General features: G+C 29.7%; 1 protein-coding gene across 1 annotated transcript; it reads right to left on the bottom strand.

The window, feature by feature from the left end:
- Positions 1–5,766: 5,766 nt before the first annotated feature.
- Positions 5,767–11,307, bottom strand: Phum_PHUM562460 (uncharacterized protein; the record flags this gene model as incomplete). Its single annotated transcript, XM_002431913.1, has 3 exons — positions 5,767–5,877; positions 10,864–11,223; positions 11,287–11,307. The coding sequence occupies 3 exons, from the start codon at positions 11,305–11,307 to the stop codon at positions 5,767–5,769; spliced, it is 492 nt and encodes a 163-aa protein (XP_002431958.1).
- Positions 11,308–14,994: the final 3,687 nt, after the last annotated feature.

Here is a 14,994-nt window from a genome sequence, read left to right as displayed (position 1 = left end):
GAAAGAGAGAGATAGAGAGGAGGGAGGTTGGGTGTGGGGAGGCGAAAGAAGGTGAAAGTGGAAAGACAGTAACAACAACAACAACAGCAAATATTAATAATTTTTTTTTAAAAGTTAGAAATAAAAACGAAAAGAAAATAAATAATAATAATAATAATAATAATAATTTCTTACACGAGAGAAACGGAAACGGTTACAAAAAAAAAATGGCCGCCGATAATAAAAAAAAAAAAGAAAAAATTGACGGAAGCGGAACTATATGACGACGACGATACGTTCGAACGCATCTTGACTCAAATTGAATAACCGAAAATTCGTTACATACTTAACGGTCATCATTGAGTTTTATTATTATTATTATTATTATTATTATCGATAATCGATAAATCGAAAATATCGAACGGTTAAAGGTAAAATAAAGAGAATGAGCCGTCGTATTGGAATGAATTGGAATTTCGTAACGCGAAAATGATATAAATTTTCAAATGAATTTGAAAGACGAGAAACAGAGAGGAGGGCGTGTGCGTGTGCGTGTGCGTACCTTATTTAAGCGAGAACAACAAGACAAGGCCTTCTGAAAAATTAATCGATGAATTGTTCAGCAATGCAATCGAATCGAAAACATGGAGTATCCGGTCGTTAAATTAATCGGGACTATTTTTCTTATTCTTTTACGTAACGCCTTTCTCCCCCCCCTCTCTTCTCACGTCACTCCCGTTCCCCCCCTACGTGGTCGGTCGGTTGGTATCGGTTTCCATTCACTCACTCATTTTCTCTTTCTCATTACACGACAATCTAATTACAATGCAACGAAGGTTACAACGACGACATAAACGACGACGACGACGACGACGACCATATTTAACCCGTCGTGGGTAGAAACAATTCGAATAGGAAACGGACGGGATACGTTATTTTGCTTTACATTTGTTTTTATACGTGATTAGGTTTGGTTGTTGTTGTTGTTGTCGTTGCCGTTTGTCGTTCTTTTGTTTCCTTTTATTATAATTTTTTTTTTTTTTTTATTGTTTTGCCACCCCAACCGGCGCTTACGATAATAATAATAAAAACGTTAAATTTTGATTCGAGACGTTGGAAATTTTTTTTTTTTTTTTTTTTTTACCCCGTTTGTTTCTCGCGTTCGCGTGTTTGTTGTTGTTGTTGCTGTTTTTTTTTTTTTTATAACTAACGCGCGAAAAAAAAAGACATAAAAAAGCTTTTTTCTCTTTTTTTTTTTTTTTTTTTTTGAAATTGTCGTTTACGTGCGAATGTTAAAAAAAAAATTATAAATATATATATAGAAAAATACTTTTGAATAATACCATGAGAGAGAGAGAGAAGGGGTGGGGAATAGAAAAGGATAAAATCCTGGACGGCTATGGGATAAAGGAAGGAAGAAAGGGAGAAGGGAGAGGGAAAAAAAGGCAGGGTCACAAAAGCTAACTTTGTCTTTTAAAAAGCAATTAAAATGTCATCCATCATACTTTATTTTATATTATGCCATTTTTTTATTTTATTTTATTTTATTCCCCTAACTGTCTACTTTTTTTTTTTTTTGAGTCTCTTTTGTAATCTATCAGATTTTATTTAAATTTTTTTTTTTTTGTTTGTTTGTTCGTTTGTTTCTTTTTTTTTTAAATGATAAAAACCATTTTCTTCTCTTTTTAAAACGAACGAACGAACAAACGGAGTTTAGAAAAAAAATATTTTATACGTTAATTTACGCGGTTAACGGTTACGCACTTTTGGGTACGACGACAACAACAACAAAAAACATGGAAAAACAGGAAAAATCTCATCACGTGTTTGTTTTATGCCCAAGAAAGACGTGTGAAATATGATAAAAAGAAAACCGGAAATGATTATTTAAATAATTAACACCACGCCCACATTTACAAGATTCATTCCGGAACGCGAAGAGAAATTTTTCTAATATCGCGATTCTTAGATTTTTTTTCTTTGAGGAGCGGGGGAGTGGGGTGTTTGCGTTTAGAAAATCACCGTCAAATTAATCAATGTTTCGATTATGCATTTCCCACCCCCCCCCTCACCCACTTATCCAACCGACAAGAATTTTTCATTATCGACAAAAACGTCATCATCATCATCACATTCGTCGAACGTTTCATTTATTAACTCGAACGTTTTTTTTTTTTCCTGTGTGTGTGTATGTGTTTGTGAAAAAATCGTGTAAACAGATTTGTAAATGTGAAATTTTCCGATATTCCAAACGTGTCAATAACAAATTAATAATGTTTTCAATTAAAAAAAAAAAAAAAAAAAAAAAAAAAAAAAAAAACGATGATGGAATGATTTGTTTTCAATTATTTTAAAAAAAAAAAAAAATTTTTTTTTTTTATTGATTTACCGACAAATTCGTTCAAATTTCCATTTCTCTACCCACCTACCTACCCCCCCTCCCCCCACGAACCCCCACACTTTATCGAAAGGTTTAAATCATTATTATTATTATTATTATTATTGCATTAAAATATTTTTAATCGTTTTTATACAAAATCATAGATAGGGCGAGAGAGAGACCAAATTTGGTTAAAAATAAAAATAAGGAAATAAAGAATTTTTTTTATTACATTTAATAATTATCATGAATGAAACTGTTAATAATAATAATAATAATAATAATAATGATAATAATGATAATGAAAATGATAATAAATTTAAAACGAAAAAAAAAAAATGGAAATTAAATTCGAAATATTAACTATAAAAAATAATAAAAATAAATTTTATGTAGTATGTTTTTGATTCAAAACAAAAATAATAATAATAATAATAGAAAATAAATAAAAAACAACAAACGACAAACGACAACAACAACAACAACAAAGAAAAACATAAAAAATGTCTGTGTGTGTGTGTGTGTGTAAAGTAAGAGGCAGCAAAAAAAAAAAAAAAAAAAAAAAAATTTTTTTTTTTTTTGTTAATATTCAAGTCTCAATTTGACGCAGGTGAGAGGAAATGACGTCTCATCCATCCATTAATACGTTTTCCAATTTGGTAATAAAAGTAATCGATGTGATGTCGTGACCGATAGACTGACAACAACGTGTTTGTTTGCGTTTGTCTTGCGCGTTTGTACATTTGCATAATATATTATAATAAAAATTAAATAAATAATTTTTCGAAAATGAAAAAAAAAAATAAAATAAAACTCGGTGAGGTCACCGACGTTTCTAAAAAAAAAAAAAAAAACGATGTTGGTAGGAATAATAATAATACTTTTGCCCCCCTCACCCCCCGTCACGCGGTGAAGGTTCAAAAATGTCGTCATCGTTATTAGTGTCGGTCAATTAACAAATTATGTTTATTAATAAATAATTACGATGAAAACATGATAAGAAATTAATTGATTACATAAAAAAAAAAATTTCTAAGAAAATTTATTATTATTATTATTATTATTGTGGGAGATGACCCTAAGAGACAAAAATTGACACGCGGCCACCCATATTGTTTTGTCATTTGATTCTTTTAACCTATGACCTTTTGGCAACCAAAAAAAAAAAAAGAAATAAAAAAAAGATTCGAAATGACAAAACAGAAAGAAAATAAAATAAAAACGATTTGAACGACGGATCCGGAAACTGAATTAATCGAAACTTTGTCGTCGTCGTCGAATACGGAAACGCACAACCCGTCGTCGATGGAAAATTATTTGTTTTTTTTTTTTTTTTTGTAAGAAAGTTTTTCTCCCCCATGTTTCGATTATGGAAAAGTTATTTTTTTTAAAAAGAAAAAATTCACCTCCTATTCTTTCTAGTTTTAATCGTTCAGGTATGCGGAATGAAGTTTATTGAGAGTTACCTCAGTCATTTATACGTTTTTTTTAAAACGTTTTACACGTGTGTGTGTGTGTGCCTGTGTAAATGCAAAACTTTAAAGTTGGCAAGCGTGGTTTTTATCGTAACCGTTTCCGCAATGAAAATGTCCGACATATTTTTTTACGACAAAAAACCTTTCGATCATTAAATGTCGACCAACAAACGGTTGGTCGAATCAGTTTTATTTTTTTATTCAAATCATTCATTCATTCATTCGCCATATTATAATTTTTAAATTAATAATAATGATAATAATAATAATAATAATAATAATAATAATAATAATAATAATAATAATAATAATAATAATAATATCGATCAGTTTTAATTTGATTAAAAAAATGACGCGCAATAAAAAAGGAAAAAAAAAGAAAAAAGGTCGGATTTGAAAAGGTTTTTACAATTTTTTTTTTTTTTTGTAAGGGTGCGTCACTTAAACGTGTGATGATCCGTCAAATTTTTTTTCTGATTCTCCTGCCCCGACATTTTACGCTTGCGTTTTTTTTTTTTTTTTTTATTTATTCATTTAAATTTAAAAAATAAAACACGATTAAACGAAACGATTTTGTTTTTAGAACCGCGAACGAATTATTAGTTATAATAATAATTTTTTTGGGTCACACGCGCACTCGGTTGTTGTTTTCGACGTGGTTTTTAATGATTAAATAATGATAATGATAATAACGATAATAATGATAATAATGATTCAAGTTCTAAACTATTAATTTTATTACTTTTTTTTTTTTTTCTTCCTTGAAATTATTATTACACTTATTTACGGTTCGTTATGTTTCAATAAATAAAAACACCATTCGTATTATTATTATTATTATTTATTAAATATTAATTAAGTTGATTATTAATTTGTTGTTTTAACTTTTCAAAAAAAAAAAAATTTATTTAAAAAAAAAATCGTAAAAATAATAATAATAATAATGAATGAATAAATTATGGATAAAATTACAAAGTAGTTAAAATTTTATTTTTTTAAGGCGTTTTATTTACTTTGGAAAATTGTTCAGAAAAAAAAAAAGTTGTTTGTACGATTATTAATTATCATTATTATCGATTGTGTAACGATAAATGTATACGTATCGAACGAAACGAGATATCGAAATAAAAATGGCAGAAAGAAAAAAAAAAAAAAGCAAAAAAAGGGGAAATGTAAATGAATTTAATAAATAAATTCGTTTGTTTTACGAAACAAAAAAAAAGGAAACAAAGAAGAAAAAAAGGGCAACAACGAGAACAACAACAACAACAAACAACAATTAATACAAGAAAAATTAAATGGATAGAAAAGGAAAAAAAAAGGAAAAGGTTAAAAGAAAAAGAAGGATCGATTTTAAATTATTTTTTATATAACTTCAAACGAAATTTTATAACATGTCAGAGTAAGAGAGAGAGAGAGAGAGAGATGGGTAAAAAGAAAAGGAAAACATTTTAGTTTCCGACGAACCTTTTTTTTCCCCCCCTTTTCTTCTACCTCCCTTCTCCCCTTTAACGTAAAAAAAGAAAAAAAAGATGATAAAATGGGCGGGTTAAAAAAAAGAAAAAAAAAAAAAGGTAAAAAAGAGAGAGGACACGAAGGTGAATGATGATGATGATGATGATAATGATGATCGTATTGAATAAAACAGAAGCTGGAGGAATAAAAAAAAAAAAGGAAAAAAAGGAAAAAAAAAGGTTCGGATGAATTTTTTTTTTATTAGGGAAAAAGGTCAAAATGAAGGAAACATGTTTTTTACTTTACTACGTATCGATCATCATGTTTGAATCTATATAACACATGAAAAAGGTAAAAAAAAAAAAAAAAAAAAAAACTGAAAACAATACACGTGTTGTTTTTGTTGATAATGACGACGACGATGATAAATGATTAATAATAATAATAATGATAATGATAATAATAATAATTAATTACTCACCCGTTAAAAGGGTAACCGAAACTATCGTAAGGATGATAAACCGATGGATAAGGCCATGACGCCGCCGCTCCAGCAGCAGCTAAATTTTCCTTAAGCTCGAGACCAGCCTGAAAATGGAAAAAAATAAATATAATAATAATGATAATGATGATGATATTGATAATATTAGGGCGGGGGACGAAGAAGGGGGTGTGTGTGCGTGCGCGAAACGTTCAGCGATTCGTATACGAATTTTTTTTCCTTTTACTTTCCCAGTTTCTTTTTCCCCCGTGAAGATACTTTAAAACTGGCAGGAAGGGGGTGGGGATGAGGGAAAATTAAAAAGTGGCGGCAGCACCGACGACGACGACGACGACAACGAGGAGGACGACGACGAGTATGAAAAGTGCGTCATAATAAAAAAAAATAAAAAATGTCGAATAAATTTTTTTTAATAAAAATTTAATTTAAAATAACAAGGGCGAAAGGAATGGCGGAGGTGAATAATGTGATGAGTTTGCATGTAAAACAGCTTGAGCTGACAATTGCTTAGTGACAAACTGTAAATTTTCCCGGTTCGCCTTTTTTTTTTTCAGACTCATATTTTCGTACTGTCGCCTTTGGTCTCTCTCTCTTTCTCACTCTTTCTCTCATTTTCTCCCCCTTTCTTCCATACGACACAATTTTTTATGCATTTATTGCATTTAAAAAAGCACGCACGCACTCACCCACTCACACACACACACACACACGAACACAAAAAAGAATTTATATAAGTTGATTTTTTTTTTTACTGTAACACGGTGTCGACAGTTTTCCCCGTTTAAAAAAAAATTATTATTATTATTATTATTATTATTATTATTATTATTATTATTATATTAACAATTTAAAAAAAAAAAAAAACGCGCGCGCGGGTTTTTTTTTTTTTAAATGTTAGTTATACGTCACACGTGCTAACGAATCTGATTATTATTATTATTATTATTATTATTATTATTATTATTATTATTATTATTATTATTATTATTATTATTATCAAACGTGATTCGAAGAATGAAAATTGTCGTGTCACCATCCAAAAAAAAAAAAAAAAACGAATTAAAACCGTTTTGAGTTTTTGTAATTGATTGTCTGTTTTTTTTTTTCTTTATGAAAACATTTAAATCTTTTTTTGTTTGTTTGTTTGTTTGTTTGAACAAACGGATAACCATATATACCGAAATGTTATTTTTGTCTCGTTCAATTCCTTATAATAAAACACGTTTTGCATATTGAATGAGAAAAACGCGGACGGATCGTTTTTGTTGTTGTTGTCGTTGTGGTTGTTGTTTCGGACATTTTTTTTTTGTTTGTTTGTTTGTAAGGTAGGAAAAAACACGATTGAGATTAGAACGTTGTAGAACGAATGAATGAATGACAAGAGTTTGGTGGATTTATTTAAACGATTATATACACCCGCGGGATTTGGTCGAAACGAAACGAGGAAAATATGGTTATGACGTCACTAAGGAAGTGAAAAAGAAAAAAAAACCGGAAGTTGAAAATGTAATGAGAAAGAAGAAGAAGAAGAAGAAGAAGAAAAACTCGCAGTAAATTCGATTTAATTAAAATTATTTATTAATAGAGAGCAATATAAGGCGCAAAAGACAAAAGCTCTAATAAAACAAACACACGCACGTACAACGAATAAAAAAACAAACAAACAAACAAACACACACACACACACATCATTTGTAATTGTATCATCATTGTTTTCAACTTTCATTGTTTTATTTGTGTGCAAAAAAAAAAAAAGAAAAACCGCCGAAATGAACATAACGCATTGAATTCGAATAAGAAAGAAAGAAAAAAAAGTGCGAGCTTGTTGCAAAAAAAAAACAACAACAACAACAACGACGACAACAACAACAACAATGCAATCGTATAAGGAATAAGACATGGAGTGTCATTATTATTATTATTATTATTATTATTACGATTTTTAAAGACGTTCGCCTTTGCGAAAAAATAATAAAAGAAAGAAAGAAAGAATGAAAACAATGGATTGTTTATTTTAAAAAAAATTTATTTGCGCAATTTTATGTGGAATCCGACAATTTTATGTTACAGAACAAAACAAAACAAAAAAAACATTAAAGAAAACATAATTTAAACAAAAAAAAAAAAAAAACTTAACCGACTAACACACGACGAGTAACAAAACACACGACGACATTATTATTTAATTTTTTTTTTTTCGTTAACGGAAAATTTTCTTTTTTTTATTAGTTTTAATTATTTTCTTTCGACAAACGACAAACAAACAAACAAACAAATAACTCATTTATCGGTTGTTGTTGTTGTTTTCTTCATATTTAACTTATCGATAAGGAGGAGAAAAAAAAAATAGAAAATTGATAAATTTTAATTACGATTGATTAATTGAAGGAGTCGTTTTTATGCCATATCAATCACGCGAGAGTAAAAACAGAGAGAGGAAGGTGGTAGGAGGGAGGGGAGGAAGAGAGAGGGGGAAAGAGGAGGGGAGGATATAAAAAAAAAATATTTTTCACCCGTCGCCGACCGACCGATACCGTAATATAAAAACTTATAAATTTAAAACTGACTATAAAGTCAAAGTCAGTAAATTTTAAATTGTAATAACAACAACCCCTAAGAATAGAGTGAGAGAGAGAGAGAGAGAGAGAGAAAGAAAAAGGAGAAGGAAAAAGGAAAAAAAAGGGTTGAAAATGCAAGTTGACGACGTTGTAACATCTGTTCAGATTCCTTTTTATTACTTGATATTATTATTACTATTTCAATATATATATATTTTACTATTAACAGAGAGAGAGAGAGAGAGAGGCGGGAAAGGGTTTTTTTTTAACGCCCCGTTTATTATTATTTATTCTCTACTCTTTTTCTTCTTCCTTCTTTTTCTTCCTCTTTTTCTTTTCACTTTTTTATAACATAAATTAATTTTTAAAAAGAAGGCAAAAGGTTGAGAAAAGAGAGAAAACAATTAAGGCTCATCAGCGAATTAAATAATAAAAAAAAAAAAAGAAAAAGAAAAAAATGAAATGAAACAATTGAAAATAATAATAATAATAATAGTAATAATAATGATAATAACGAAAGAGAGAGTGTGTGTGAGAGAGAGAGAACCTTTGTGTCCGCTAAATCAAAAAGGTTAAAAAAAAGCTTATTTCGATGTAAATCGATGCTGAAAAATAATAATAATAATGATCGAACAATAACTTTTGATTATGTGCAAACACAATTTTTTTTTTTTTTTTTTTTTTCTGATAGACGTGAAATCATTCAATTTGCACGTGGGAAGGAAGGGAGGGAGGGAGGGAGGGAGAGGGGAAGGGCAGAAGGGAGTAGTAGTAGGAGGGAGAAGGAGGAGGGTATCGAAAAAAAAAAGAAAAAAAAATTGATCGTCATTGTCGTCGTCGTTTAAACTAACGGAAAAGCCTAAAAAGAATAAAAACAAAAAAAATCGGATTCGTACGGGAAATAATAATAATAATAATAATAATAATAATAATAATAATAATAATAATAATAATAATAATAATAATAGTAATAATAATAATAATAATAATAATAATAATAACAAATTCAATGAAATAAAAATATATCGAATCGAATCGAATCGAATGGAATCGGCAGCCATAGTTCCAAGAAATCGATTTAAAAGCCTAAAAAAAAAAAAACCGACAAAGAAGATTACGCGAGAATAGAAAGAAGAAGGTAGCGAAAAATTAATAAAAAATTGCGCAATCGCACCATTTTTTTTTTATAATGAATTTCTAAGAACGAAAATAATAATAATAATAATAATAATAATAATAAAATGGATAAATATTGTTGTTGTAAATAAAAAAAAAAAAAAAAAGAGAAATTAATGGCGTCGGATGAGAAAATAAATAAATAAATAAATCGTTTATACGAACGAACGAACGAACGAACGAGGTTATTGATCTGATTTATATAAAAATTTTGTTTTTTTTTTTTACAAAATGGCGGAAACATGCCGTTGTTTTCAAAAAAAAAAAAAAAAAAAAATTCAAATCTTTGAATCGATCGAGCCTTAAATAAAATGGCGATTTGGAAAATTCTTTTACGGGGGAGGGAGAGAGGAAGGGATCCCCGTAAAGTGAGAGGAATGAATGGATGGAACGATACGTTTTGAGTTGATTTTGCCATTTTTTTTCTGTCGAATATTTAATAATTAATAATAATAATAATAAAACACACAATTATATATTTTCAAATAGAATAAAGAATGAAAAGAAAAAAATAAAGAAAGGAAGGAAGAAAAAAAAAGAACAAGAAAAGCGAAAAATGTAAAAGGAGCTCAAAAAAAAAAAAAAAAAAAAGTTTTTTTTGTCTTACGTAAAAATAAAAGCGCTCGAACAAGCCATTAAATCAATGAATGAATTTTTTTTTTTTTTTTTTGTACATTTGTTGAATAATCAATTTTTCAGGCTCGTTTTTTGACTTTTTCATTTTTTTTTTTTTTTTAAATGAGCTGGCGTGAGTGAGTGTTTGTCTGTCTATCTGTCTGTCTGTTGTGTGTTTGTTGCATTCATTGTTTTGTTTTGTACCTTTTTCCCCTCTCTCTCACTCTCTCTTTCTCTTTGCCTTTTCGTTTCGAATTAAATGAATTAAAAAAACAATATTATGATGTATGTGACGTCATTGAATGCGCATTCAGAAATTAATAGGAGAATTTGATTTGAAGCAAAAGTGCCAACGTTTAACAAAAAAAATTGTTTCTATGTGAAGGCGCAATAAAAGTTTAAAAAAAAAACAAAAACACGTGGTGGTTGTTTGTAGTGGTGGCCAACCTCGAAAAAATTTTAAATATTAACGCCATTTTTTTTCTTCGTAACAACAAATCGTCCTTATTTTAAAGGTTGTTATTATTATTATTATATTAAAAATTAAGGTCTCTCGATAATTTGAAATATTAATAATAATAATAATAATAATAGGCCGTTATTTAGAAAGAACAACAACAACAACAGACGCAAGTTTGTTTTTTTTCCTCCTTCTTCTTCTTCTTAATTGAAGTAAGTTTGTCTTTTATTACTAATAATGATAATAATAATAGTAATACTTACGGAAGGAGTGTAAAAAGGTGCTTGATCGGCTCCCAAAGCTGGAAAATAAGCTGCCATACCGTCGGCGTAAGGCGCACTGTACATTGATAGTGCAGGTAACCCTGCGGGACCGACACCGGCGCTTGCCAACCTTTGATAACTTAATAAATCGTATTGACAAGAGCAAACGGTTTGACCGGTTATGGGATCGGTGAAAAGGGGTCTCCCCGTGTCGCAACATCTACCCGGTGTAGGACTCGCAGGTCGCGTACCGGTTCCTGCCGTTACCGCCGTCGCGTTTGTCGATTCGACAACCGGCGACGATGGACTACTTCTACTTGGTCGAGGTGAACTGGGTCCTACTGACGATGATAAACCAGACTGCAAAAAAAAATTATTATTATTATTATTATTGTTTTAATTAATTGAAAGTTTGGATACCACCAGCGTCACCGTCAACGCCATCGCGACGTGACAAAAAGGGAAAAATGAAAAGCAAAATGAGGAGAAAAAAGAGTAGAAACGGAGGGAAAAGAGAGGGAAAAAGGGTAGAATGAAAAGGTGGGAGAGGGTAAAGGGAAGGGAAGGGAAGGGATGATGATGATGACGACGATGTAGTCGAATGCATTTCAATTAAAACCAATTTAATTAATACATTTTAAAATGACATTTAATACTTATTATTATCATTTTGGAAAACTCAATCATTTTACGCTTTACACAATCCCCGAGTGAGCGAGAGTGAGTGAGTGCATTTACAACAAAACAATTGCAATTATACACGGCGTCATAATATACGCGTTTTCGGTTTTGTACGACAACGACAACAACAACAACAACGACAACGAGACAACGAGACAACACTTCATATTTTGTGTTTACATTTTGTTAAATTACATTTTTTTTTTTTTTTTTTTTTTCATTTTATGAATTGGTTACCTGTGTTAAAAATTGAATTTTTTTTTAAATTTTTTTTCCCTTCCCCCCTCCGCTCCTTTGACGTGTGGGGAGCTCAAAATCCGAGATTTCGATTTATAAAAACATTTCACGATATTCAATTTATTATTATTATTATTATTATTTTTCCCTGTTATTCTTTTTTCTTTTCGTTTTTTCATCGTTTATTGTCTATCAAACGTCAAAAATGGATAGAATTATTATTATTATTATTTTAACGTAACGCACACGCACGCACGCACACACACGCATATTTATATATATATATGTGTGTGTGTGTGCGCGTGTGTATAAATAAATTGTCAATCGAAAAATTAATCAATCGTAAAAATGGCTTTTTGATTTAGTCAAGTATAAGTGAAGACCTGTCTAAAATGTTGAGCAACATTCCCTCCCGTGTGAAATCCGTTTTTTTTTCCATTTATATCCACGTACAAGAAGCGACAAATGTTTTCATTTTCAATTTATGAAAATCTCCCCCTATCCCTTCCTTCCGCCCCCCTCGAAAATAAAAAAAAAAAAAGATGAAAACGATTTGACTTTTCTTCTTATTATTATTTTTTTCTCCCTTTTTATTATTATTACGGATTTTGACGGTTATTTACAAAAAAAAAATTATTACTCGATCGTATTATTTATTTATTATTAAAATATTGTAAAAATCCCCGCGCTCCGCCCCCCCCCCGAAAAATAAAAACAAATGATGAGTGAAATTATGTTTCCGTCGTCTTCGTCGTCGTTATTTGATATTTAAACGCGTTGGAATTTTTACGAAAAAGAAAAATAATTATATAAATATATATATAAATCGGTATGTTTAAAAGCGACATAAAATCATCCCTTAAGATAATAATCATCCCTAATATTCCACACGATCGAATTTTAATCTTGGAAGGAAAAAAAAAAAAAAAATTGTAAAAGGAAACTTTTTCCTTTTTTTAAAAACAGTTTTTGGGCGTGAATAATTTAATAATTCTATTTATTAAGCTATTCGAATCAACCCCCTTATAAAATGATCATCCCCTTTTTTTTTTTTTTTTATTTTATTTTATTGTCATTATTTTTAAACGTAATCGGATTGAAAAAAAAAAAGAGACAGAGAGAGACGGAGAGAGAAAGAGAATCGAAACGAAAAGTTAGAAAGATGGAAAAGGATAAAATATAAAAGGGAAGGAAAAGAGAGTAGAAAGAAAGAGATAGATAGATAGATAGAGAGGAAGAGAGAGAGAGAGATGGAAAGATCCCGTTTTGACCTTATACGGATTGTAAACTCTGGCCAAAAAACGAAACGCGACAGCCGAATGTATATTTTATGTTCGGTCCTCATTTTTCTTTGGGTGATTAATGTCGGTTACGATTAGATAAATCGCGTAAAAGATTATTTATCCACAACCGGTCGAACAAGAATTATATTCTCTAACTCTCTCTCTCTTTCTCTCTTTCTCTCTTTTCCGACCGCTAGGATTGCTGCTATAATTTTAAAGCTATCGGATTTTAATTTTTTTTTTTTTTTTTGTGTGTGTGTTGGTAATTCTAGAACTTTGACACTCAACACAAAAAAAAGAACATGATTTAACAACAACACACGGGTTGTTCTTAAGAAAAGAATAAGAAAAAAAGAAAGTATGATGATGATGATGATGTATAAACATGGATGGTGATGTCATGAAAATACATAAGCCGCGTGACGGTTTTTATAAATATCGAATGACGATTTAAACGGGGGGGCGAGGGGTGAACGAGTGAAAGGGGAAGGAATCGATTCGGTAAAGGTAAAAGAAAGAAAAATTTTTGGGTGGTTGTTTTTTTTTTTTTTTTTCCCTTTTTCTCGTAGTGATTTTAGAACGTGAGTTTTTGAAATCGAATGGCAAAGATAATAAGAAAATGTTTGTTTGTTTGTTTGTTTGTTCGTTTGTATTCATAAGGTACAACGCGAGTAATGACGAATGTTTTAACGTATAAAAAAAAAATTTTAAATAAGGATCAGATACGAGGGGAGAAAGAGAGAGAGAGAGAGAAAAGGAATTTCATTCAGAATTTTTTTTTTTGGTTGTTGTTGTTGTTTGTGTTAAATAATGACTTTTTAACAACAAGAAAAAAAAAAAAAAAAAAGAAAATGAGATTGTATACGACAAACACAAGAACCAACCAGGTATTTTTCTTATCTTAATGTGGTCAGTTTTTGACTTTTGCGTTTATTTTCAGGTAGATAAATGATATTATGACCCTTGGTGTTTGTTTTTCTCGTTTTTATAATGATAATGATAATAATAATGATGATGATGATGATGATGAAGAAAAAAACTCGCGCGAAGGCGTACCAACAAATAAAAAAAAAAAAAAAAAAGATTGCGACACGCCAACAAAAAAATTTCAAAATTTTTTTTCTTCTTCTTTTTCTTTTTTTTTTTTTTTATTTTCATTATTTTTCATCGCTTAATAGAAAATATTAAAAAGAAAAAAAAAGGGAAACGAAAAGAAAAATGTCGTTTTTTTTTTTTTTTTTTTTTTTTTTGTAAAATGGCGTAAAATTTCCCTTCACGCTCTTTTTTTTTCTTTTTGGTTTAAATCGAGGATTTGAATTAATGAATTTTTTTCTCTCTCGCTCAAACACAACAATTATCGATTTTAAAGAAATTGTTTGCTTGTTTGTTTGTTTGCCGTTTGTATAATACTATGACAAACGCACGTGTTTTCACGTGAATTTGCGTGCGTGCGTGTGCGTAACAATCGAATCGTAATCTTACTTTATTCGGGTTTAACAATCGCGCGCCATTTAAATTTTTTTTCCCCGTTTCTACTTCCACTTTTTTTTTTTTTTTTTTCGTAACGACAAAAGTAAGAAATTTAATTCCTTATCTTTTAACACGAAAGTACCTTAACAATAAATCACACACAATTTTATTTTATTTTATTTTATTTTTGGCGGGAAAAAAAAAAAAACGAAAAACGAAAATAAAAATAAAATGCATTAAAATTACTAAAAAAAAGAAAAGAAAAGAAAAAGAAATAAAGTTAAACGGGGGGAAAAGAAAGAAAAAAAAAAAAAAAAAAAAAAAAAAAAAAAATTCCCGGTTGGTTTTTAAAAAAAAAATCCCCTTCCCCTTCCCCCCCCCCATAACCCCCTTGGTCCCCACAAAGAAGTCGAAATTTTTTTTTTTTTTTTCAATAAAAAAAAGGAATCCCCCCCCTTAA

This window comes from Pediculus humanus, genomic scaffold (assembly GCF_000006295.1).
Source record: "Pediculus humanus corporis 1103172108298 genomic scaffold, whole genome shotgun sequence".
NCBI classification, from domain to species: Eukaryota; Metazoa; Arthropoda; class Insecta; order Psocodea; family Pediculidae; genus Pediculus; species Pediculus humanus.
Note: the sequence above shows the minus strand (reverse complement) of the source record. Positions and strands in the feature narration are given on the sequence as shown.